We start from the raw sequence: 26,306 nt of genomic DNA, 5'->3' as shown, positions 1-26,306 counted from the left end.
ATTTGTGGGAGAGCCCATCCAACAATGGCACTTACAGACTATTTGTTTTGGATCTAAGAGGGTCTGGTGAGTGGACTGTTGATCATGGAAAAAAATAAAACATCCCCTGAAAATAAACCCTAACCCATCTTTCGAAACCAAAAACTAAGACCCTTATTTTCAGAGAAACACAGTATATTTTTTTGTCTAGAGTCTAGAAGAGCTGTGACAAGCAAAGAATAAGCCCTATAAAGCCATGTTGAAAGGGAAAAAAGGCCTAATGTCCAAATTAGGCTTTGTCCTTAAAGGGTTAAAGCATTAACCTAACAAATATAAGGAATGACAAATGGGATATCAAAGTGATCTTTTAACACAATCTTGTGCCTCTTTAGCAGCTCCTTAGACCACATGATTATAGTATCCTTTTTCAAAAACTGCTCCTCCAAGCCAAGTCTTCAATACAAGGAATCTAATGTTAAATGGGTCGGAGAAAAAAGATATGATGTTTAACTGGTTCAGCAAGTTGTTGAAGAGACACAAGCGAGGATCAGAAGTCTTTGTTTAAAGGTTGACATACCCTACATCTGTGAGATTCATACTCTTAGAAAACACACAATCTACCTTTAACTCTCATTGTTTAATTGGATGCCAACGCATTTCTCATTCCAAAATGAGAACAGGAAAACTAAATTACACTCAGTATATAGCCTGCTATTGGAGATCAGTTATGATAAGATCCTCCCCAGTGACCTATCTGCTTGGGGACAATGGATAAAATTAGGAAAAAAATTTACATCTTCTCCAAAAATTATGAAAACTATTAGAAGAAAGAGTGTTTTAGTTGTCCAAACAATCACAACATAGCTTAGTTTAAAAAAAAAAAAGCACTGTAGGAAGTGAATGCAGTGTTATTGTGATTGGTTTCTTTTTTATAAAAACGCTGTTAGTTTTAGACATATTTTTTTTTTTTTAAAGACAAGTCTCCGCTATGCACACCAAAATGTGCATGTACATCCTGGCGCCCTACTATGGCGCCCACACAGAAGAAACGTGTGTGGTATCTGCCAGGTCTCTAAAGTTTAAATCACTCCTCTTTCCCTAGATGATCACATAAATATCAATAAAAACAGGGGCAACATGGTGGCTCAGTGGTTAGCACTGCAGCCTTGCAGCACTGGAGTCCTGGGTTTGAATCCTGCCAGGAACATCATCCGTAAGGAGTTTGTATGTTCTCCCCGTGTTTGCATGGATTTCCTCCCCCTCTACAAAGACATACTGATAGGAAAAAAAAAAAAAGTGCATTGTGATCCCTATATGGGGCTCACAATCTGCATTTAAATATATATATAATATATATATATATATATATATATATATATATAAACAAAAACATTAGGCATCTCTAAGGGGGCGTTCACACTACCGTCGGTGTCCGACATGTAGTGTCCGCTCCTAGTGTCCGCTCAAAATCTGTCACGGACACTAGGAGCTCCTAGTGTCCGTGACAGATTTTGAGCGGACACTAGGAGTGGACACTACATGTCGGACACCGACGGTAGTGTGAACGCTCCCTTAGTCCAAAAATTCCCAGACTATTAGTATATAAAAATGTTTATTCCATACAAAGAACGACATAGCAGAAAATAAAAACACGGTAGAATCAACCCTTATTTTTTTACTGCTTCACTTCCCAAAAAAATGTTATAAAAAGTGATCAAAACATCATACATTCTCCAAAATGGTTTATATAAAAACTACACATTGCCTTGTAAAAATTACCAGTATCCTAATACGGCAAATCCAAGCATTTTTATTTTCAAAAAAACATTAACAAAACCCCCCCCCAAAAAAAAAATAACAAACAATATAAATCTGGTATTCTATCCCACTCTGATTTTCTTCCCGCTTTGCAGTACATTGTACTTCGAAATTATATTATTCTGTACAATTTATCTTGCAAAAAACAAGCCCTCATATGACTATGTAAATGAAAAAAATTAAAGAGCTGTGGATTTTGTGAGACAGAGAGCAAAAAAAAAAAAAAAAAAGCACAGGAATTAAAAATGGCTGCATCTTGTAAGGGTTAAAGAGCCACCAACCAGCTCTACGGAGCCCCTTCCAGCTCGTGTCCTATACACTATTCAAAGCTCAGTCCCTGTATTAGCTCCCTCTGACTTAAATGGGTGATAGCACATGGTCTATATACAGGCAATAGATAGACTATAAAACCTTAACCCCGGTTAACCTATTTAAGATGCAACAATGTGTCCCCCCAGTTCTGGCTTACAGTAACCTAACTAATTGGTGGTATAAATTTTTACTTGACAGTCTAAAGATGTACCAGAGTTATCATGCAGAATCAGTCATTGTGATAAATCCAGAGAATTTTAAAGAGGACCTTTCATCACTTGGGGCACATGCGGTTTTATATACCACTAGAAAGCCGACAGTGCGCTGAATTCAGCGCAATGTCGGCTTTCACGCTCTGTGCCCCAGGTGAAGAGCAATTGGTGCCAGTACCGTAACTCTTCACCGTCAGAAGGGCGTCCCTGACAGTCAGTCAGGAACGCCCCTCCTCACAGCAGTACCTATAGCGCTGTACTGTGAGAGGGGGAGGAACACCCCCAGTACTCGTCTATGAATAAAACCACATGTGCACCAAGTGATGAAAGGTCCTCTTTAAGACCATTTTTTGGTATGTATGACTTTTGATCACTTTTTATGTTGAAATGATCCCCTTTTACTACCCAAGATCACCAGAGATGTTAGCTTTAACCACTTTATAGGCCTAGACTGCTATGGATGTTAGTAGAAGCCACTTCACTACTGTAAACCACCAAGGTTTATAACAGTACCCATTTATCCGTATAGACTGCAGGAAAAGAGTACCTGGCTCAATCTACTGGCCTCACCAAATTTCTTTATATGTTTTACAATATAGTGTTATATTTAAAACCTTATTGAACATTTAGATATTGCAGTAAAATATACTCACCTTAAAATGACCATCTCAAGGATAAGTGTAAACAAAATTGAAAATTTACGAAGAACTGTAAACATGGGTAAACTGTAAAGAAAAACATGTTTGTTAAATTATTGGATAATTGATATGTTTAGAACTACAGATGCTGCACCTTATACCCCAGACAAGACAACATACAGATGTAGCAAAGATAACTTCAATAACATTGCAGCAGTTTAACCAATTGCAGAAGTTTATGTTAACTTTGCTACAGCTGTATCTTAGTTCGCAACATGTTCACATCTCTATCTACTAGACAAATGTGCAATGTTTGCTCAACTTCAAAGTCAATGTTTAGTCAGTATATTTGTTAATGCCCTCTGCAATGTTTTTTGATAAACATAACGTGCCTATTTCTGTGAAAATTACACAAGAATCTTGTGCGCAAAACTGGATAATGGAAATTTTCCTGTGTCTGCTTCTCCAGGGCAGTGCAAAGGAATTTCAGCAGCCCCACCAAAGTACACTCACTGTCAAGAAAAACATACACATATATATATATATATATATATATATATTGCTTCAAGGAGTTGTTGAAATTTAATAAAACTTTATATGTGAATGTAATGAAATTTATAAGAAATATATATATATATATATATATATATATATATATACAGTATATACAGTCCTATGAAAAAGTTTGGGCACCCCTATTAATCTTAATCATTTTTAGTTCTAAATATTTTGGTGTTTGCAACAGCCATTTCAGTTTGATATATCTAATAACTGATGGACACAGTAATATTTCAGGATTGAAATGAGGTTTATTGTACTAACAGAAAATGCGCAATATGCATTAAACCAAAATTTGACCGGTGCAAAAGTATGGGCACCCTTATCATTTTATTGATTTGAATACTCCTAACTACTTTTTACTGACTTACTGAAGCACAAAATTGGTTTTGTAACCTCAGTGAGCTTTGAACTTCATAGCCAGGTGTATCCAATCATAAGAAAAGGTATTTAAGGTGGCCAATTGCAAGTTGTTCTACTATTTGAATCTCCTCTGAAGAGTGGCATCATGGGCTACTCAAAACAACTCTCAAATGATCTGAAAACAAAGATTGTTCAACATAGTTGTTCAGCGGAAGGATACAAAACGTTGTCTCAGAGATTTAACCTGTCAGTTTCCACTGTGAGGAACATAGTAAGGAAATGGAAGACCACAGGGACAGTTCTTGTTAAGCCCAGAAGTGGCAGGCCAAGAAAAATATCAGAAAGGCAGAGAAGAAGAATGGTGAGAACAGTCAAGGACAATCCACAGACCACCTCCAAAGAGCTGCAGCATCATCTTGCTGCAGATGGTGTCACTGTGCATCGGTCAACTATACAGCGCACTTTGCACAAATAGAAGCTGTATGGGAGAGTGATGAGAAAGAAGCCGTTTCTGCACGTACGCCACAAATAGAGTTGCCTGAGGTATGAAAAAGCACATTTGGACAAGGCAGCTTCATTTTGGAAACAAAAATTGAGTTGTTTGATTATAAAAAAAGGCGTTATGCATGGCGTCCAAAAAGAAACAGCATTCCAAGAAAAACACATGCTACCCACTGTAAAATTTGGTGGAGGTTACATCATGCTTTGGGGCTGTGTGGCCAATGCCGGCATCGGGAATCTTGTTAAAGTTGAGGGTCGCATGGATTCCACTCAGTATCAGCAGATTCTTGAGAATAATGTTCAAGAATCAGTGACGAAGTTGAAGTTACGCCGGGGATGGATATTTCAGCAAGACAATGATCCAAAACACCGCTCCAAATCAACTCAGGCATTCATGCAGAGGAACAATTACAATGTTCTGGAATGGCCATCCCAGTCCCCAGACCTGAATATCATTGAACATCTGTGGGATGATTTGAAGCGGGCTGTCCATGCTCGGCGACCATCTAACTTAACTGAACTTGAATTGTTTGTCCAAAATACCTTTATCCAGGATCCAGGAACTGATTAAAAGCTACAGGAAGCGACTAGAGGCTGTTATCTTTGCAAAAGGAGGATCTACTAAATATTAATGTCACTTTTCTGTTGAGGTGCCCATACTTTTGCACCGGTCAAATTTTGGTTTAATGCATATTGCGCATTTTCTGTTAGTACAATAAACCTCATTTCAATCCTGAAATATTACTGTGTCCATCAGTATATATCAGATATATCAAACTGAAATGGCTGTTGCAAATACCAAAATATTTAGAACTAAAAATGATTAAGATTAATAGGGGTGCCCAAACTTTTTCATAGGACTGTATATATATATATATATATATATATCATTACAACAAGAGATCGAAATAAAAGGTTTATAGGAGAAAACGGTACAACTGAAAGGAGGCTTTAGGTCCCTATTGACCTGCCTGTAGCATGGATATAAGCTATGCTTAGGCATGGAGGCATATAGGGTCTGTATGGTAGTCTGCAGCACATTTTGTTCCAGTTGGGCTTGTAGATCCTGCAAAACCATAGTTGGTGAAGGCAGTGTCGGAGCTGGTCCCATGAATTCTCAATTGCAGATTAATCTGGGCCAAAACGGGCCAAGACAAGAAAGTGTTGCAATAAGGATTGTCATGTTAAGCTTAGTTATACCATAAAATACAAACTGTAACACTCCTTTAAAAAGAAAATAGAATTGAACTAAGATGTTTTTGATGTTGCAAGATTAGGCGGTCTGTCATAGTGCATTGCAAATAATGTCCATTGTGAACGCCAAATTGCAGAGTTCCTGGCAAACATCACTAAATGTAGCTGGGATTTCTATGGCTATGTACATGACTTTATATACATGTAGTTCCATTAAGCTAGGTCAGAGGATTAAAATATTTTCTTTACCTTAGTTTCTGTGTGCTTGACAATCCTGTTAAATGGTTACCAATGTAAAGTAATGGCAAAGGAAATAACTGGAAAGAGAAACAAGTGATGATAAGTATCAAGAGTTGCCATAATTAAAATTAGTGACCTGACTCATCTATTACAATTAGTTTACACATCCACATTGTACATTTGTTCGCTGTCGGTATTGTGCCCAAGCTATACAATTACATAATATTATAAAATCTTTCCAGTTTGACCAACATATATGCTTTTATCATGTTTTGTGAATGTTTCCAACCACAGCAGTAGATACCTTTTAAATGTCCAACATTTTGTTTGCGTTTATTACAAAAAAAAAACAAAACAGAGATACTAAAAAATCATCAAGACGGCTATCGTATCACATCCTACCCCTGAATGCCTGAGAACAATATACCAATCACCCCCATTACAGAAATTGATATTTGACTTTATATTCAAAATTTTATTGGATTTATATTTCTGCATTAGAACGCTAACATGATTTGCTTCTGTCTTCTGATACTTTTGTTTTATGATATCCTATGATATTTCTGCTTTTCACAGATTTTTTAATATAACATTAGATATCCTGGCTATACTATGATTAAACTAATCCAGTTCCATAAATCTGAATTTGTGTTCTGAATTGCAAGTATTTGTGAATACGTGGAAAATACTGACAAAGATATTTTTATATTATAATATATATATATATATATATATATATATATATATATATATATATATATATATATATAATTATATAAATTTATATATATATAATTATTTATATAAATAACTAGTTGTCGAGGAGTTGAACTTCTTCGTCAATTTTATACTGAATTTGGCGGAGAAAAAAGTCCTGCTCGTAGGACTTTTCTTTCTGCCCAATTTAAGCGGAATCTCAGGCGTATGTTTATAGCACCTATTAAGGGACTTATTCTGGACCAGAATTTTGGCACACTAAGTCCAAACTTAAAGGGGTATTCCCATGAACATAATCCTATCTATATTTGTAGATAATTAAAAGTTAAACATTTTTGCAAATATAAGTACCGTATTTTTCGGACTATAAGACGCAGGTTTTAGAGGAGAAAAATAGGGAAAAAAAATTTTCAGGCAAAAAATGGTAAAATATTTAATATATGGGAGTTGTAGTTTTGGAACAGCTGCAAGGCCACATTGACAGGTGACCCTGCAGCTGTACGGGGATGTATAGGGCGTTTTTTTTTGTGGGGCCAGGTGTACTTTTTAGATATACCATTTTGGGAAATGTATATTGCTTAGATCACCTTTTATTTAATTCAGAGGCAAAACAGAGAGAAAAACCCGGCAGTTTAGCACTTTTGATTTTGACGTTCACTGTACATAAAAATATTAGTAGACCGGGCATTTTCAGACACAGGGATACCTAATGTGTATGTTTCACAGTAATGTTATACTTTTATATGTATTCTAGGGAAAGGAGGTGAACTTTTATTTATTTTATTTTTTATTATATTTTTTTAAGTGTTTTTTTTTTTTTTTTTTACTATTTTATTATCCCCCGCCTAGGGGGCTTGAACCTGCAATCATTTGATTGCAAGTCCCATAGACGGCAATACATGTATTGCCGTCTATGGGAGATTCTATACATTACTATCACGGAGGGTCATAGACCAGCCACGATAGTAATATATATCTATGACAGGCCTGGGAGCCTTCATTAGGCCTCCGGCTGTCATCGGAACAGGTCGGCTCCTGCAGCCTCGCCGTGCAGGAGCCGGCCTGCATCACTAAAGGTATGGGACCGGCCCCGGGGCTAACTGACTGCCGGGACCTGTGGAGGAGGAGCGGATTTGCAGCATGGCCGCACTTCCACCGCTGGTTTTCTTCAGCGGCAGGAGCGTGGCAATCTGCAGGCCCCGGCAGCTAAGACAGTCCCCGGAATCTGCTGTAATAGACCGGCGGATGCCGGGGAGTGTCTTAGCTGCCGGGGCCTGCAGTATTGTCACGCTCCTGCCGCTGAAGAAAACCAGTGGTGGCAGTAGCGCGGCCATCCCACATTCAGACTATAAGACGCACCCTCATTTTCCTCCGAAATTTTGGGGGAAAAAAGTGCGTCTTATAGTCCGAAAAATACGGTAATTAAAAATTCTTCAGAGTTTTAAAGATTTTCTCTGACTTTCTTAGTGGTGACAGTCTTTTATCGTGATCGGTTACCATGGCTACGACCACTAATGCAGCAACTTTCTATGGTCTGGGACTTGTCAGGAACCCAGCCATGATTTTCTTATTGTAGCTGGGTTATCAGGCAGGGACACCACATGTATCAGAAGATATCCCGGCCACAATAAGGAAATCATGGCTGATTTTATGACCTTAGAAAGTTTCTGCATTGGTGGTCGTATCCAATAGCAACTGATCAAGACAATAGACTGTGACCACTAAGAAAGTTAGAGAAAATCTTTAAAACTCTGCAGAATTTTTAATTACTTTTTGCAAAAATGTTTAACTTTTAATCATCTACAAATTAAAAAATAATTATGTAGATGGGAATACCCCTTTAAGCCCTACGCATTTGTCAGGCTCTTACACTCATAATAAATTTGATATACAGCACACAGCCTAGTTTTTGGCACATTTTTAATTAATTTATTTTTACTACTATAATTATTCCCCCTTAGGGGTCTTGTAACCCCAGGATGTCTGATCACTAATGTAATACATTGTAAAATATCAGCGCTTGCCTGCAATAAAAGTAAATGCCAGACAAGCCTGATAGCCTTCAATAGGATCTCATTCTGAGCGCCAGAGATGCTCCCCAAAATGGTGCATTGATTAGTTTTGAAGGCGCTGGGGCCTTTAGTACCAATCTGATATGACATGGATAAAGAAGGTGATGCCTCATACTACTAGGCAGCGCCACTTACTGGATCCATAGCATACCAGCCAACACCTGATTTTACCCATTCTATTACAACATCTGTCCTGAGTTTAGGCAAGACAGTAGGGCCTTTCATGATATCACAGTCAGGTAAGAAGTCACATGCAGGTACGGAACTTATTGTACAATATACACGTGAAAGGCTGTCTGTTGGGAAAAGAACATGGAGGTAACATAGCTTAGTGTGAGGGAAATGTGAAGCTACAATATCTGTGAGGGGGAACATGAAGCCGACTGTAAGTAGGGAGGAGACATAGAAGTTGTGAGTAAAGGCAGGAAAATATAACAAGTAAAGAACAAGCAGAGCAGAGGCAGATTATAGATGAAAAACAGAACTCGAAAGCTCAATATAGCTGAATTCAAATGGGATCCAGTATGACGGTGGGGAGGGGTGGGACAAAAAAGTTTCCATTTTGAGAAAGTTTGTAAACTAGTTGTCCATATCAACTAATTACAATGCCCCTTTAATTTTACCAGAGCAGTACAAGATATGAAAGCAGAGCTCAGAATGGTTGCCAAGTTCAAGACTATTTTTTCTGTTGTAATATTTTGATAGAAAACTACAGTTTTTTTTTATCTTCTACTACTGTTATTTATCTTCTAAAGTTGAGAGATTTTTATTTTTTTTTTAAATAAGGATATACTTTAACCCCTTAGCGACCCTTGACGTAACTGTACGTCATGGGTCGCATGGGGATGTATGGAGCGAGCTCACACGCTGAGCTCGCTCCATACACGGCAGATGCCGGCTGTATCATACAGCCAGGACCTGCCAATAACAGCAGCGGTCGGTGCCCGAGCCGATCGCTGCTGTTAACCCTTTACACACTGCGGTCAAACGTGACCGCAGTGTGTAAACGGCGCCGGCGGCATGGGCGCCGCCATGTTTCGCCGATCGCCGCCCTCCTGAACGTCACATGAGGGCGGTGATCGGTTGCTATGACAGCCGGAAGCCTATTGAAGGCTTCCAGGCTTGTCTCTGCACTAGATCTATTAGACGATGCCAGAGGCATCGTCTAATAGAAGTGCTGGGATTCTGCTATTCACTGCAGTACTGTAGTATTGCAGTGAATAGTATGAGCGATCAGACCCCCTAGGTTTCAAGGTACCTAAGGGGTCTGATCATAAATGTATAACAAGAAAAAAAAAGTTTTTAAAAGTATTAAAAAAATAAAAAAAATATAAAAGTTCAAATCACCCCCCTTTCCCTAGATTAGCTATAAAAGTAATTAAAGAACATTAAACATAAACATATTAGGTATCCCTGCGCTCCAAAATGCCCGAACTATTAGAATATTAAAACATTTATCCCGTACTGCGAACGGCGTAGCGGCAAAAAAAATAAAAACCGCCAAAAAGCGTTTTTTTCAACACTTTGCCTCCTATAAAAAATTGAATAAAAAGTGATCAAACCATCAGATCTTTCCCCAAATGGTATCAATAGAAACGTCATCTTGTCCCGCATAAAAAGACACCACAACCAGCTCCATACATGGAAATATGAAAAAGTTACAGGTGTTAGAACATGATGACACAAATTTTTTTTTCTATTTTGCAAAGTTTATCATTTTTTTAAAAGTATCAAAACATTTCAAATACTATATAAATTTGGTATCACCGCGTTCGTACTGACACATAGAACACAGGTAACATGTCATTTGTACCAAACAGTGAACGCTGTAAAAATTAAACCCATAAGAAAATGGCGCAAATGCATTTTTTCTCCAATTGCGCCTCATTCTGAATTTTTTTCCAGCTTCCCAGTACATTGCACAGCATATTGAATGATGCCATTACAAAGTACAATTTGTCCCGCAAACAATAAGCCATCATGTGACTCTGTGAACTGAAAAATGAAAAAGTTATGGCTCTTGAAATGTGAGGAGGGAAAAACGAAAATGCGAAACCAAAAAATGGCCGGGTCCTTAAGGGGTTAAAGGGTTATTCCCGTAAACATAACTATATTTAAAAATGTATAAGATTAAAAGTTAAACATTTTTGCAAATGTAAGTTAAAAATTTAGCAAAGTTTTATAAATTTCTGTAATTATCTCAGTGGTGACAGTTGCTGATTGATGTTACCATGAATACGTAAACTTTCTATGCTCAAACTCAGAGATGATTTACTTGTTGTGGCCAGATTATATTCTCGTAAATATTGTGGTCCGGTTATCAGACAGTGACAGTGTATTTTCGTGAAGAGAATTCGGACCCAACATGGAGGGACCCTGTGTAAAGAAAGTGCCTGGGTCCCTCCTCCCGTCCTAGTTACCTAAAAATATAAGCACATAAAGAGGTTTTCCAACCCCAAATCCATTTGCTGCCCATCCACTATCAGCTTCCTGTACTAGAAGAAAAGCTGATCTGAGCAGGGTGCAGGTGTTGTGTTACTAAAGATCACTGCAACGCCCTATGACTTGTTCACTAATGTAAGGGAAAAGAATTAAATCATAATCTCATAATATGTGAAACATCACATTAAGTCCATTGCAGATCTGGCCCAACAAGAACCTCCGTAGCTGCTGCCATGGGGTCGGTGACCCTAGGGGGTCCAGTGGGCCTCTGCTGTTTTTTTTTAAATAGGCCATTACCTGCTGGAGTAACCCCTGCAAGTAATAGGCCCTATTTATTTCCAGATCCCTGTTCCTGCTCATGGTTGTCTCTGCTTCCCCTTCTGCCCTCCAGGACGCCCTATACATCTCATATCACATCGCTGGGATGGGAAGAAGGGGAACTGGAGACAGTCGAGAACAGGAGTAGGATCGGTAATAAGAGTCTCTTCAGACCCCACAGTATAATGATAAGAGGCCCAAAGGAGTGGGTGTAAACAAAAAACAGTGTTACTCACCTCTCCCACTGGCGAAACTACACAAGTTTAACCCATGCCTGTCACGTCATTGAAGAGGGCCGTAAACAGCAGGGTGTCGTGCCAAGAACAGGAGAGGCAACAAAAACTGTTTTTTAGGTTTTTCATCTCCCCTGGACCTCAGGTCATTATATTATGGGTTTCTGAAAAGACCCCAGAGTATAATAATAGTTTGGGGATGGTGTACCCCAGCAAATTTTGTCAGAACCTGAAATTTTTACAATATTTGCAATGAACACCATAGGGAACATGGTGGGATATTATAATGTCTAGAAAGGCTGCTATGGAATGTTACACTGTGTGCAGGGACAGCTATGGGACATTATACTGTGTGAATATACCCTAACACTTATGTGGAATTAAAGTGGATGTCAATGCATAAAAAACCTTTGCGGAAATAAGAATATGGCAAAAGTGAAATGAAGGAGGAAGATCTGAAATCTTGTGACGTATGCATAAAAGAACCTTTGGGATCAAGAAGTTTACAGGTCAACAGTTGTCTAGCACAAAACTTGCAGCATGATATATTTTTCAATAAATAAAGTAAATATTCACCTTTCTTGGGATTTCTCTGTCAAAATCTGGAAATGAGATTATTCCTTTCACCTTTCCTACGTACAATACAAGAAGTGTGAATCCCATCTAATAAAGTAAAGACATAACTTTAATATTAGTTCACAGATAATGTGCTTGTTTCAACAGATTTTCTTTTTTTTTTTGGATTAAAGGGATTCTATCATTAAAATGACATTTTGTGTCGCTAACACGTAGGAATACTCTTAAGAAAGGCTATTATTCTCCTACCTTTAGATGTCTTCTCTGCGCCGCCGTTCAGTAGAAATCCCAGTTTTCTTCGGTATGCAAGTTAGTTCTCTTGCAGCACTGGGGGCGGTCCCCAGTGCTCAAACAGCAATGGGGGCCATCCTCAATGCTGCGAGAGAAATCTTCAGCGACGCCTCTATCTTCTTCTGGAACGCCCTCTCCCTGTGTCTTCTTCCATCCTGGGTTTCAATCTCCTAGGCCTCAGGCAAAGCCGACTACGCATGCCCACAGGCCACAAGAAAATGGCCGCTTACACCAGCTTACTGTGTAAGCGGCCACAAGAAAATGGCCGCTTACACAGCTTACTGCGTAAGCGGCCATTTTCTTGTGGCCTATGGCATGCGTAGTCGGCTTTGCCTGACGCCTAGGAGATTGAAACCCAGGATAGAAGAAAACACAGGGAGAGGGCATTCCAAAACAAGATAGAGGCGTCGCTGGAGATTTCTCTCACAACATTGAGGATGGCCCCCAGTGCTGTTTGAGCGCTGGGGACCGCCCCCAGTGCTGCGAGAGAACTCATTTGCATACCGAAGAAAACCGGGATTTCTACTGAACGCCAGCGTGGAGAAGACATCTAAAGGTAGGAGAAGAATAGCTTTTCTTAAGACTATTCCTACGTGTTAGGGACAAAAAATACCATTTTAATGATAGAATCCCTTTAAAGACAGTCTGTTGCCAGAACAGTCCATATTGAACTATAAGAACTAGAGTCTAGATAGTCAAGGTTCATGTGAATACAATGCTGTCTTTGTGTTTCCTGAAAGGTTCTTCCATTGTTGAGATAATACATTTTTACCCTTATATGCAAATGAGCTGTTTGGTGCAACAAGGGCATTTGTTTTGGACTGAACTTGTTCAGATAGAACAGGAAGTGAAATTATAATACTCTTGGGTCCTCTTCTGGCCTCTTGGGAGACGTCACAAGCCCCATGTTTGCTGGTAAGGTCTGCTCTTGGGCCTCAGCAGTCACATGGGGCAAGCCGAGCATCATGACAATGCTCCCCATTTGACTGCTGAGACCAGGCCTCAGTGGTGATCCCAGGCTGATTTTCTTTTTTTTACCAGGAGGCTGAAAGAGGCAAGAAGAAGTCCCAGAGAGAATGCTGGATTATACTTGGAGGCCCAGAAGAGGTGAAGGAGGAGAGTATAACTGTCTGAAGAGACGCCCACCAGAATATAATTTCACTTCCAGTTCATAGGCGATGAACTCCCAAAGCTTTGGGTCAAACCCAAATCTTTTTGAACATTCAGGTCGAATCTAGCTCCGCTCATCTATAACATTTACTGATGTTCTGAAAACAAGTCTCTCGAAAGTCACCTGTCATGAATCACTGACAGTAGCTCCAGACATGAAGAATACATACTTATAGGAAAAGATGCTGCAGGGTATTTATATAATCCTGACAACAAAGTTTTTGGGACTTTAGTTTACTTGTAGACCTACCTGGCCAACCCCAAGAAAAACGGAGGATGGAAACCTTAAAAAAAATACAAATAAAAAACAGTTGGCAATGAAGAACAGATTATTTACATTTATTTACAATTCAAATAATAATCAACAAATTTTACCAGACTAGGATTACAATCATTAAAGGGGTTGTCCCATCACAAAGATCCTATCTATACTGCTTGTTAATGTGGATTTAAGACTTTTCCTAAATACACTGCTTCAGCAAAACTGCTTTGTTTGTCCAAAATCTTACTTTATGCAATTCATTGTTGACACAGCCCTTGACTTATCTGCTCAAAAGTCAAGTGATGTATCTGCCTGCTCTCAGGGGGGAGGGAGGAGGGGCTAAGTGCTAAGAAGCGAGCCTGTGTTTCTAGCTATTCCTGTGTCTACACCATATGACCTAGCTTGCTGATCTTAGATAGAGGAGGTGAGCTGCTTTCATTTCTGAACTCGTCTTCTGTTCTCCCAGTTATCAGGCTAGCTAATTCAATTGTGTTCATTATGGCAGAGACAGGCAGTCTCTGTATGTAACACAGAATGGAGTTGCTCATGCCTGTACTTCATAGTCCAATATTGTGCATATAGTGTTTTTTGAGGACCTTTGATGACATCACAGGCCTTTCAGCCGCCCCATAGGATCACGCTATGTGGTGGGTGGAGCTACACGGCAGGTTGCATGTGAAACCCCGCCCACCAAATTACGCAAGAAACCAGGAAGAAAGAAGATTTTACAGCAGTGAAGACTGGTGAGTATGAGACGTGGGAATACCCCTTTAAAACCATGCTGTGGTCTGGGAATGAGAGAGAAGCATTTCTAGGAACCAGGTATAAGAGTGGTAGCATTGCTGGTATCTAGGAGGAGGAAGAAACCTAAGGACCACGGTATACAAGTGATAACATGCTATGGACTAGACATTAGAGGGAAACCCTACTGAGGACCATGAATAAATCGGACAACAAATTAGAAAAGGGATGCACTGAGCTGTTCTACTATGTAGGATTGATGGGATAGTCCCAGGGTATGAGGTAGCAACAGGTGTGAACAGCAGCAGTCCTTTACATGGCCCAAACTGGGAAGTGAAATAATGTGTAAAACCGACCAATAACACCTCCTTATGATAAGGGTAGCTCCAAGGAAGAACCGCACTTGACCTGATAGGTTCGACAACAACAACTCTTTATTGAAAGTCCGTATTCAAACACTGGGCCAACGATGCTGGGATCAAGGATTGAGAAGTAAGTCAGAATTTGAGGGGTAGCCATGCTGGGATCTATCTGCCATCTGTCCACGGTCTTTTGAAAATAAGTGTACTAATCTGAATGGTTGTTAAAGGCAACCGCTCCACTGTAACTTCTAGGATTATGTAGTAAGTGATTGACAAAAAATAAATAAAAAACAGCAAGTTAAGACACTTTTGATCCTAGAAACTGCCTCACTTGTGTAATATGTCAGCTCGCCTGCAACTGGTAAGACTGCGAGGGCAGATTTATTAAAACTGTCTTAATTGCCCATAGCAACCAGTCAGCGCAATGTTCATTCTATATTCTGCTCATGAAAATAAATAAAAGATGAATTGTGATTGGTTGCTTTCTTTTAGACAGTTTAATATATCTGCCTCATTTTGACTGTGGCTGAAGACAACGTCTATCACTCCTACTGCAACCAGACATCTGATATTACATAGAAGTCTACAGAGAGGTTGTATCAATTTTTCCAGCAGTACAGAATGGATTACTATGTGCTATTCTTCCAATAAGATAATCCATCCATGCAGAGGATTGCTTCCCCTCTAGCTCACATAGAACAATGGCCTAGACTGGCAGTCCTGTTAGTGATCACATGACACAACTGTCTAAAATATATGGATGCAACTGAGTTGCAATTAAACAAACTGCAATTGTAGAATATTCTGGCGAGTTAGCATTATATGTACAAATAAATTACTGGAGTTTTTCCTTAAATTGATCTGTTTTAGTTTTATAGAAAGCTCTATGCGTTTTGAAACAAACAAACAAAATATTAGTCTAAGAAATTAATAATATAAAATTTTAGGGAGGGGCGTGCCCTGGACATTGAAGATAATGGCCAAGGCTGGCATCATGCGGCACAGCCTGCCAATACTGCCTTCCATGGCTGGTAGTAGAACAATGATCTCTGTCTCCTCACCCTGCTGCATCTCTTGATCTACTTCAGCAACTTCGTCATCATCAGTGCTTGAGCTCTACGATGCCTCTATTGCTGTCTCCTGTGCCCTTAGTATGCCTGGCATGTGCTTCCTCCATGTAATGGTTGGTGCGATCTTCCGCCTCCATGTGTTGATGGGACCTGGGATCTCAGGTAAGCAATGTGCCCTCTCCTCCTCTCTCCCCACTGGACCCTGCTATGAAGCCAGATCCCATGGTCCAACCTGCCTCCCCAGATTTACAGCAGGAGATCCCCCTGCTCCCCTGAACTTTCGGAACTCTGCTGCATTTTCTGTGGGATCCTGGTCCCTATCTCCCACCAAACTGCACAGTCTGTGCAGTTTTATGTTGCACTCTCACTTCAAGGGAACTCCATACTTGCATTCTGGACCTCTTGCTTCTTGACTGGAGTTAGCCGGTTCTTTCTCCTCCCTTCACTAGGGCTCCATAACTTTGTCTCCCACTACCTAGGGGCGCATAGCCATGGCTTAATATCATTTACTCGTGGCTCCCTCCTTTTGTTTTTTCTATACTTGTTTAGTTCATTTGATAGACCCTACCAGGAGTGTCCCTATCTGGAGATACATTTGTTGTTGCATTTGTATTTTTTATCTTGTCTTCTCTCCCAACTAGGGTTGAGTGATCGTGTTTGGAAAAGATCGGATTTCGATCGGCGATTGAGAAAATTTCGCGATCGGAATTCCGAACACCATCTTTTTAGGGGGATCGAGATCGGTGATTATTTCCCACAATGCTTTGCTACTGGCCAAGCATTGTGGGAAACGCTAACAATGTTAGCCTTCACACTGAGTATACGCTCCGCTCATTCTGAGCGGAGTGTATACTCAGCGTGAAGGCTCAGCTGCCGTTTCATAGGAATGAATGGAAGCAGCCGGCACACAGCCTTAACCCCCTGTGCGCCAGCTGCGTCCATTCATTCTAATGGGAGACTAGCTAACATCTCTAGTAGCTACTTACCTGCAGAGATGGCTGGTCCGGTGCCCGGCGTTCTTCTTCGCCTCGCTGCCCCCGCCTCCCAGATTAGTGTTAAAGAGCTAGGAAGAAGGCGGGGCTTGTGGCTTAGGAGAGTGTGGGCGGGTACAGGGCGGGGAGACGTGACGTCTCCCCTCCCAGTACCCGCCTACACTCTCCTAACCTGCCCACACTCTCCTAACCTGGGAGGCAGGGGGCAGCGAGGCGAAGAAGAACGAGAACACCGGGCACCGGACCAGCCATCTCTGCAGGTAAGGGGACACCAGGGGGGACTAAGTAGCCAGAGAATTAAATAAAAATCCTCTGGCTACTTAGTGATTAAAAAAAAATCACTATACAGCTTGGATTCTAACAAAGCGTTCAGTTGTTAGATTCCATGCTGTATAGTGAATAGGATTGTTTTTAAAATCCGATCTCCGATTAGTAAAATAATCCCATTGACTTGCATCGGGATCGGAATTGGGATTGAGATCGGGTTCGAATGAAAAATGATCGGAAATCGGATTTCAAAATTGATCCTGAAAAGTCAAGATCGGCTCAACCTCAATCCCTGGTCATGAAAGGGTTAAAATAAAATTCCAGAACTCATCTATGGTAAAATGGTGCAAAATACATAAACTTTTTAACTTGTGTATTTTGGGGGTTCATTCTCCTTGAAATCAAAACTAGAGCATGAGAAAAATCCAAAGAAAAACTTATGAATACAAAAAAAACCACTAATAAATAAAACAAATTCACCTTCAGAAAAACTGGAAAATCGTACAATATTTACGTATTCAGTTCATTAAAATTCACTTGTATGATGTGGACATTTATGCACAGGTACAAAAAAATATTTGTAGAAAAATATTCGTTGTAACAAGGATTTCTGGCTGGACCACTGCTGGCTTACAATACCAGATCACTGTCAGACGTGTTTGAGAGCACTTTTTGTTTTATCACCTCAAACAGGTATTTTGACTCTGTGTGTAAAGCCAGCCTGCTCTCTGAAGTTCAGCCACCTTCCCAGATTTCACAATAATCTGACTTATTACTCACTGGTTAATGGTGCGGCAGCCCCCACACTTACACAATGTACTACAGTCACACTGTAATATTCTCCTCCTACCTGTAGCTGGTGAGAAGACTTTTGTTAACCAGGATAATCAGGAACGAGCTCACTCCATAGAAGAGAGCCGAGAGGAGCCGAGCTGCACGGGAGGACACAGCTTCTGTATAGCAAGACATGTTGTTCTGGGTGAAGGTCCAGCCGGCCCAGGACACTGACTGCACTATAGTCCTGGCACAGCCATCCCGGCTATGTAAAGTGACAGCACACACTGGAGTCACCTGACCCCACCTTCACAGAACAGGTGCTAGGTATTCTAAAGGGCGGAGGGAGTGACTCACAAACTGGGAGGAAGAGGAGTGATATATAGTATAATCACAAAGCTGTGCAGCTTTCCTCATAGTGAATGGTGCATTCTGATGTGCATTTACAGTGTTGGCCAAAAGTATTGGCACCCCTGCAATTCTTTCAGATAATACTCATTTTCTTCCAGAAAATGATTGCAAGCACAAACTCTTTGGTATTAATATCTTCATTTATTTTGCTTGCAATGAAAAAACACAAAAGAGAATGAAAAAAAAAATTAAATCATTGATCATTTTACACAAAACTCCAAAAATGGGCCAGACAAAAGTATTGGCACCCTCAGCCTAATACTTGGTAGCACAACCTTTAGACAAAATAACTGCGAACAACCGCTTCCAGTAACCATCAATGAGTTTCTTACAATGCTGTGCTGGAATTTTAGACCATTCTTCTTTGGCAAACTGCTCCAGGTCCCTGAGATGTGAAGGGTGCCTTCTCCAACCTGCCATTTTGAGATCTCTCCACAGGTGTTCTATGGGATTCAGGTCTGCACTCATTGCTGGACACTTTAGAAGTCTCCAGGGCTTTCTCTCAAACCATTTTCTAGTGCTTTTTGAAGTGTGTTTTGGGTCATTGTCCTGCTGGAAGACCCATGACCTCTGAGGGAGACCCAGCTTTCTCACACTGGGCCCTACATTATGCTGAAAAATTTGTTGGTAGTCTTCAGACTTCATAATGCCATGCACACGGTCAAGCAGTCCAGTGCCAGAGGCAGCAAAGCAACCCCAAAACATCAGGAAACCTCCACCATGTATGACTGTAGGGACTGTGTTCTTTTCTTTGAAGGCCTCTTTTTTTCCCCTGTAAACTCTATGTTGATGCCTTTTCCCAAAAAGCTCTACTTTTGTCTCATCTGACCAGAGAACATTCTTCCAAATGTTTTTGGCTTTCTCAGGTAAGTTTTGGCAAACTCCAGCCTGGCTTTTTTATGTCTCTGGGTAAGAAGTGGGGTCTTCCTGGGTATCCTACCATACAGTCCCTTTTCATTCAGACGCTGACGGATAGTACGGGTTGACACTGTTGTACCCTCGGACTGCAGGGCAGCTTGAACTTGTTTGGATGTTAGTCAAGGTTCTTTATCCACCATCCGCACAATCTTGCGTTGAAATCTCTTGCCAATTTTTCTTTTCCGTCCACATCTAGGGAGGTTAGCCACAGTGCCATGGGCTTTAAACTTCTTGATGACACTGCGCACGGTAGACAAAGGAACATTCAGGTCTTTGGAGATGGACTTGTAGTTTTGAGATTGCTCATGCTTCCTCACAATTTTGCTTCTCAAGTCCTCAGACAGTTCTTTGGTCTTCTTTCTTTTCTCCATGCTCAATGTGGTACACACAAGGACACAGGACAGAGGTTGAGTCAACTTTAATCCATTTCAACTGGCTGCAAGTGTGATTTAGTTATTGCCACCACCTGTTAGGTGCCTCAGGTAAGTAACAGGTGCTGTTAATTACACAAATAAGAGAAGCAACACATGATTTTTCAAACAGTGCCAATACTTTTGTCCACCCCGTTTTTTATGTTTGGTGTTGAATTATATCCAATTTGGCTTTTTGACTATTCTTTTTGTGGTTTTCGATTGAAGACAAATTAAATGAAGTTAATAATCCCAAAGAATTTGTGATTACAATCATTTTCTGGAAGAAAATGAGTATTATCTGACAGAATTGCAGGGGTGCCAATACTTTTGGCCAACACTGTAAATGCATCCAAAAAATGCATATGAAAAAAAATGCTTCGGTTAAACACGTGTTTCTCAAAAGGGTACATATTTATTAAATGCACTGCTGAAAAAAAATAAAGAGAACACTGAAATAACACATCCTAGATCTGAATGAATGAAATATTCTCATTGAATACTTTGTTCTGCACAAAGTTGAATGTGATGACAACAAAATCACACAAAAATCATCAATGGAAATCAAATTTATTAACCAATGGAGGCATGGATTTGGAGTCACCCCAAATTAAAGTGGAAAAACAGATTACAGGCTGATCCAACTTTGATGTAATGTCCTTAAAACATGTCAAAATGAGGTTCAGTAGCATGTGTGGTGGCCTCCATGTGCCTGTATGACCTCCCTACAATGCCTAGGCATGCTCCTGATGAGATAACAGATGGTCTCCTGAGGGATCTCCTCCCAGACCTGGACTAAAGCATCTCACAAATCCTGGACAGTCTGTGGTGCAACATGACATTGGTGGACGGAGCGAGACATGATGTCCCAGATGTGCTCAATCGGATTCAGGTCTGGGGAACGGGTGGGCCAGTCCATAGCTTCAATGCCTTCATCTTGCAGGAACTGCTGACACACTCCAGCCACATGAGGTCTGGCATTGTCCTCGATTAGAAGGAACCTAGGGCCAACCGCACCAACATATGGTCTCACAAGGGGTCTGAGGATCTCATCTTGGTACCTAATGGCAGTCAGGCTACATCTGGCGAGCACATGGAGGGCTGTGTGGCCCTCCAAAGAAAAGCCACCCCACACCATTACTGACCCACTGCCAAACCTTTCATGCTGAAGGATGTTGCAGGATGTCGCTCTCCATGGCGTCTCCAGACTCTGTCACATTTGTCACATGTGCTCAGTGTGAACTTGCTTTCATCTGTGAAGAGCACAGGGCGCCAGTGGTGAAGTTGCCAATCCTGGTGTTCTGTGGCAAATGCCAAGCGTCCTGCATGGTTGTTGGACTGTGAGAACAACCCCCATCTGTGGACGTCGGGTCCTCATACCATCCTCATGGAGTCGGTTTCTAACCGGTTGTTCAGATACATGCAAATTTGTGGCCTGTTGGAGATCATTTTGCAGGGCTCTTGCAGTGCTCCTCCTGTTCCTCCTTGCACAAAGGCAGAGGTAGCTGTCCTGCTGCTGGGTTGTTGCCCTCCTACGGCTCACTCCACATCTCCTGGTGTACTGGCCTGTCTCCTGGTAGCGCCTCCAACCTCTGGACACTAGACTGGCAGACACAGCAAACCTTCTTGCCACAGCTCGCATTGATGTGCCATCCAGGATGAGCTGCACTACCTGAGCCACTTGTGTGAGTTGTAGAGTCCGTCTCATGCTACCACGAGTGTGAAAGCACAACCAACATTCAAAAGTGACCAAAACATCAGCCAGAAAGCATTGGTACTGAGATGTGGTCTGTGGTCCCCACCTGCAGAACCCTCCTTTATTGAGTGTGTCTCGATAATTGCCAATAATTTCCATCTGTTGTCTATTCCATTTGCACAACAGCATGTGAAATTGATTGTCAATCAGTGTTGCTTGGAGTTACATTGTGTTGCTTAAGTGTTCCTTTTATTTTTTGAGCAGTGTATAAAGTTAAAACAGGTATTCCATTTAAAAAAAAAAGACATTATAGACTGTAACCATATTACCTTTAGCGACAGATTCAGGTTCTTTTTGATATCTGATAACAGTTGAGTTCGAGTATTGAGACATTGTGGTGAATGCTTCAAGGGGTTTATTATAATGTCAGTTTGTTTTTTTTTTTGCTTTTTCTGTTCTGCATTCTGAGCATGTGCAGAAAAAATTAACAGAAATAACAACTGTCTATTACCATCAATAATACGTCTGTTAGCCATAAACATTAGTATTCAAAATATAACGGACAGTTCACATCTGTCATAAGTCCATTATTTTGAACAGAGACAAAAGTTCTGTGCCCTGCGTTATTATTGCCACTGAAATAATGAACCTGTGATGGATTTCATGAAAATAGACGCTAACGAACAACACAAAAAAATCCCTTTAACCACTTCAGTACCGGGCCAATTTGTAGTCCAGGACCAGACACATTTTAGGTTTATTTTGTATGTGCGGTTTTGAGGTCTGTAAAATTTTTCTCGTATGTCTCAGTCAACTAATTTTTGCGTCTTTTTTCGGGGACACATATGGCTTTATTTTTATGTTATTTTTATTTTCAAATGTGTTTTAATTTTTTTTTATATCCAGGAAAATATAAACAAAATAGGAGGGAAATTGTTTCTGGTTTTCAATTTATTATTATTTTTTTATTTAATAACACAAAGTGTCACTGAAAAACTTTATAATATAGTTTTTCCTCTCCGTTACGGTAATTTTTATTTTGTATGGTGTCGTTGGGGGTGGGGCTATAACCTTTAATAACAGCGTTTTATTAGCGTATTATTTATTTATTTTTTATTATTATTTTATTTACATTTTTTAAAAACTTTTTTATTATATTTTTATTTTTTTTCCAGATTGTGACCCCATAAGGTGATAAGAGACCTTTGGGGACATCTGATCACTTATTTTTTTGTACTTGAGGCTGATTTCTCCTATAACTGGGGCTGCTACATTTAACCCCAGTTGCAGAAGAAATACAGCCTCCTGCACACTGTATACACAGCTTACTGAGCTGATCTGGGGTCCTGTAGGACCCAGCAGCTTTTGCAAGACTCTGCTCCCGGCGGATCACGTGCCCGCCAGGTCAGAGGGCAGCTGAATTATGGCAGCGTCCATAGCTGTGTATACAGCGCTCATTGAGCGCTGTATACACAGTGATCGAGATAGCAGGGGAGGTAATAAATCTTCCCTGCCATCTCTCTGGGAGCTCCGGCTGAAGTTACAGCCGGCTCCCATTAAAAGCAGCTGCACGATCTCCATGCAGCTGCTGTGTTCTGACTGGACGTACAGGTACGTCCTGTCAGAACAAGGCAACCACTTCCCGGATGTATATAGTCTATGGGCGGTCTGGAAGTGGTTAAAATAATTTTTGGATTTTTAATTTTTGTTTATGACTCCCTGTCAATTCAGAATAGGGTGCAATTGAAGAAAAACTTTGTGTGACATTCTTATGGGCTTTGTTTTATGGCGCTTACTATGCAGCTAAAATGACATGTCACGTGTATTCTATATGTCAGTACGATTATGGGGATACCAAATTTATATAGTTACCCTTCAACTCTGCAAAGAAAAAAAAAAATCTTAGAGTCACCTTATTCTACCACCTGTGTCTATTTTATATTTCCATGTACAGGGATGCATAGGGTGTCCTTTTTTATGTGTCCCGATGTTCTTTTTAGTTATACCATTTTGGGGAATGTCCAATGTTTTTATTGCCTTTTATTAACATTTTTATAGAAGTTGGAACGCCAAAAACATAGCAGTTTGGCCATTTTGATTTTTTTTTCCAGCTACAGTGTTTGCCGTTTTCTGATCTCAAGCTATAGACCAAGTAGCTATGGTGGCCACTCTGCAGCAGAGCACCATTTTTAAAGGCCCAGCATCTGCATAATAGTAGAAGACACACTCAATAAAGGAGGGGTTCTGCAGGTGGTAACCACAGACCACATCTCAGTACCAATGCTTTCTGGCTGGTGTTTTGGTTACTTTTGAATGTTGGTTGTGCTTTCACACTTGTGGTAGCATAAGACAGACTCTATAACTCACACAAGTGGCTCAGGTAGTGCAGCTCATCCAGGATGGCACATCAATGTGAGCTGTGGCAAGAAGGTTTGCTGTGTCTGCCAGTCTAGTGTCCAGAGGTTGGAGGCGCTACCAGGAGACAGGCCAGTTCACCAGGAGACGTGGAGTGAGCTGTAGGAGGGCAACAACCCAGCAGCAGGACCACTACCTCTGCCTTTGTGCAAGGAGGAACAGGAGAAGCACTGCCAGAGTCCTGCAAAATGACCTCCAGCCGGCCACAAATGTGCATGTCTCTGCACAAATGGTTAGAAACCGACTCCATTAGGGCCTATTCGCTTCATGCAAGCTATTTGGATCACTTGCTCTAAACTCTTTCCCTTGGCTCCCTAGTGTTCTTCTATGATTTCCTTTTTGTATAATCCCCTCCTCCCAGAAGGACTCACATCAGCTATGATGGAGTAAGCTGGGTCTTTTTCATGTTACTGATCTGATTGACCCGTTGACCTTGGAGCTCAGGCCCTTTGATTATTTTACGACTGATCTACACTTATCTGCCTCTGAGTGGCTTCATTACCAGCAAATTGTTCATTTTGTGTTTACCCAGTTTGGCTCCCTGAAGATGTCCTTACCGGCTGCTTTTGAAAGACTCTGTAGAGCAGGCACCTCCACAGCTGATCTCATAACTGGCAATTATAGGATCTTCTCATCCCCTGAGAAACGGAGCCCCATTTCTCCTAAGTATATGGATAGATGGTCTGGGGCGCTGAACAGGCAGATCTCGCCAGGTCAATGGCAAATTATTTGGTCTCGGGCAGCCAAGTCCTCCACCTGTGTTATGTTTCGTGAGACCCAATATAAATTGCTTATACATTGGTACCATACCCCTACTTTGCTTCATTCTCTTAATCCTAGCATTTCCCCCCATTGTTGGCAGTGCCAGGCAGGGGTGGGTACCTTGTATTATATCTTTTGGGAGTGTCCAGGGATCCATCCTTTCTGGTCAAAAGTCATGTTCCTCACTGATGCTCTTTTTATCCAAGGAGTTCCCCTAGCAGTTCCTGCAAGATGAAGGCATTGAAGCTATGGACTGGCCTGCCCATTCCCCAGACCTGAATCCGATTGAGTACATCTGGGACATCATGTCTTGCTCCATCCACCAACATCACGCTGCACCACAGACTGTCCACGAGTTGGCAGATGCTTTAGTCCAGGTCTGGGAGAAGATCCCTCAGGAGACCATCTGCAACCTCATCAGAAGCATGCCCAGGCGTTGTAGGGAGGTCATACAGGCACGTGGAGGCCACGCACACTACGGAGCCTCATTTTGAAATGGTTTAAGGATATTACATCAAAGTTGGATCAGCCTGTAGTGTGTTTTTCTACTTTAATTTTGGGGTGACTCCAAATTCAGGCGTCCAATGGTTAATAAATTTGATTTCCATTGATGATTTTTGTTTGATTTTGTTGTCTTCACATTCAACTTTGTACAGAACAAAATATTCAATGAGAATATTTTATTCATTCAGATCTAGGAGGTGTTGAGTGTTCCCTTTATTTTTTTGAGCAGTGTATATAAATATATACACAGACAGGGTATAATAAATATATACAGGGACTTAACTAGCAAAGACTCGGCCCCATAGCATACTTTTGACTTGGGTCCCCCCATGGTATAGCACCCCCTTTCCTGGCCACCACACAGTATAACGCCCCAACACATTATAATGTCCCGCAGTGGCCTTTCAAACAGTATAATGTCCCACAGCAGCCCATTCACAACGTATAATGTCCCATAGCGGCCCCTCTACACACATAATGTCCCATAGCGGTCTGAACCAAACCAACTGGCCAGAAGTGTAGCTAGGGGTTCAGCACCAGAGGGGTGAAAATGTCCAAGTGGGGCCCCAACTTAGGTATACTGATTATTATCACTATATGGTGACCGTATAGTGGTAGATATTGGCTATACACAGGGCTCTAGAGGTGATTTAGGTGAATATACAATGCAGTTACATTTAGTGACTTATGGGTGATGTCTCTTCCATCTGGATGGCCATGACCACTTCTTCCAGTCTCTGTAAAGTTTGCAGCACAGAAATCTTTGGCTCCTTACTTTTCCAGGCACTTCACCCATATTGTCAACACCTGCACACCCATCCACCTGCTACCCCAATTATAAAATATATGATATAACCCCCATAATCAATAACGTATTTATCTGCTTACTTGTATAGCACTATCATATTCCGCAGCGCTTTACAGACATTGTCAGTTGCTGTCCTATATAGAATAATACCCCTAAGTGCATCTTTAAAGTGGAGCATATAATATTGTGCCAGTATTGTTTCCGTGCCAGGAGCTTTGCTGCTCACTCACCGTATTATTGATAACTACAGTTGTGGGTGCCTCAGCTGTATCCCATTTAA

At 40.9% G+C, this 26,306-nt stretch overlaps 1 protein-coding gene across 1 annotated transcript in view; it reads right to left on the bottom strand.

The window, feature by feature from the left end:
- Positions 1-18,370, bottom strand: part of SLC35D2 (solute carrier family 35 member D2) — a 44,536-nt gene extending 26,166 nt beyond the window's left edge. Inside the window, exons 1-5 of the mRNA XM_075276693.1 lie at positions 18,179-18,370; positions 13,885-13,918; positions 12,174-12,260; positions 5,825-5,892; positions 2,975-3,046 (exon numbers count right to left, since the gene is read on the bottom strand). Of these exons, the coding sequence (XP_075132794.1) occupies positions 2,975-3,046; positions 5,825-5,892; positions 12,174-12,260; positions 13,885-13,918; positions 18,179-18,297 (380 nt within the window). The 5' untranslated portion in view covers positions 18,298-18,370. The remainder of the gene's footprint in view (positions 1-2,974; positions 3,047-5,824; positions 5,893-12,173; positions 12,261-13,884; positions 13,919-18,178) is intronic.
- Between the last annotated feature and the right edge of the window lie 7,936 nt (positions 18,371-26,306).

This window comes from Leptodactylus fuscus, chromosome 1, assembly GCF_031893055.1.
Source record: "Leptodactylus fuscus isolate aLepFus1 chromosome 1, aLepFus1.hap2, whole genome shotgun sequence".
Lineage (NCBI taxonomy): Eukaryota > Metazoa > Chordata > Amphibia > Anura > Leptodactylidae > Leptodactylus > Leptodactylus fuscus.
The sequence above is the reverse complement of the archived record's forward strand: the minus strand, read 5'-3'. Positions and strand labels throughout refer to the sequence as shown.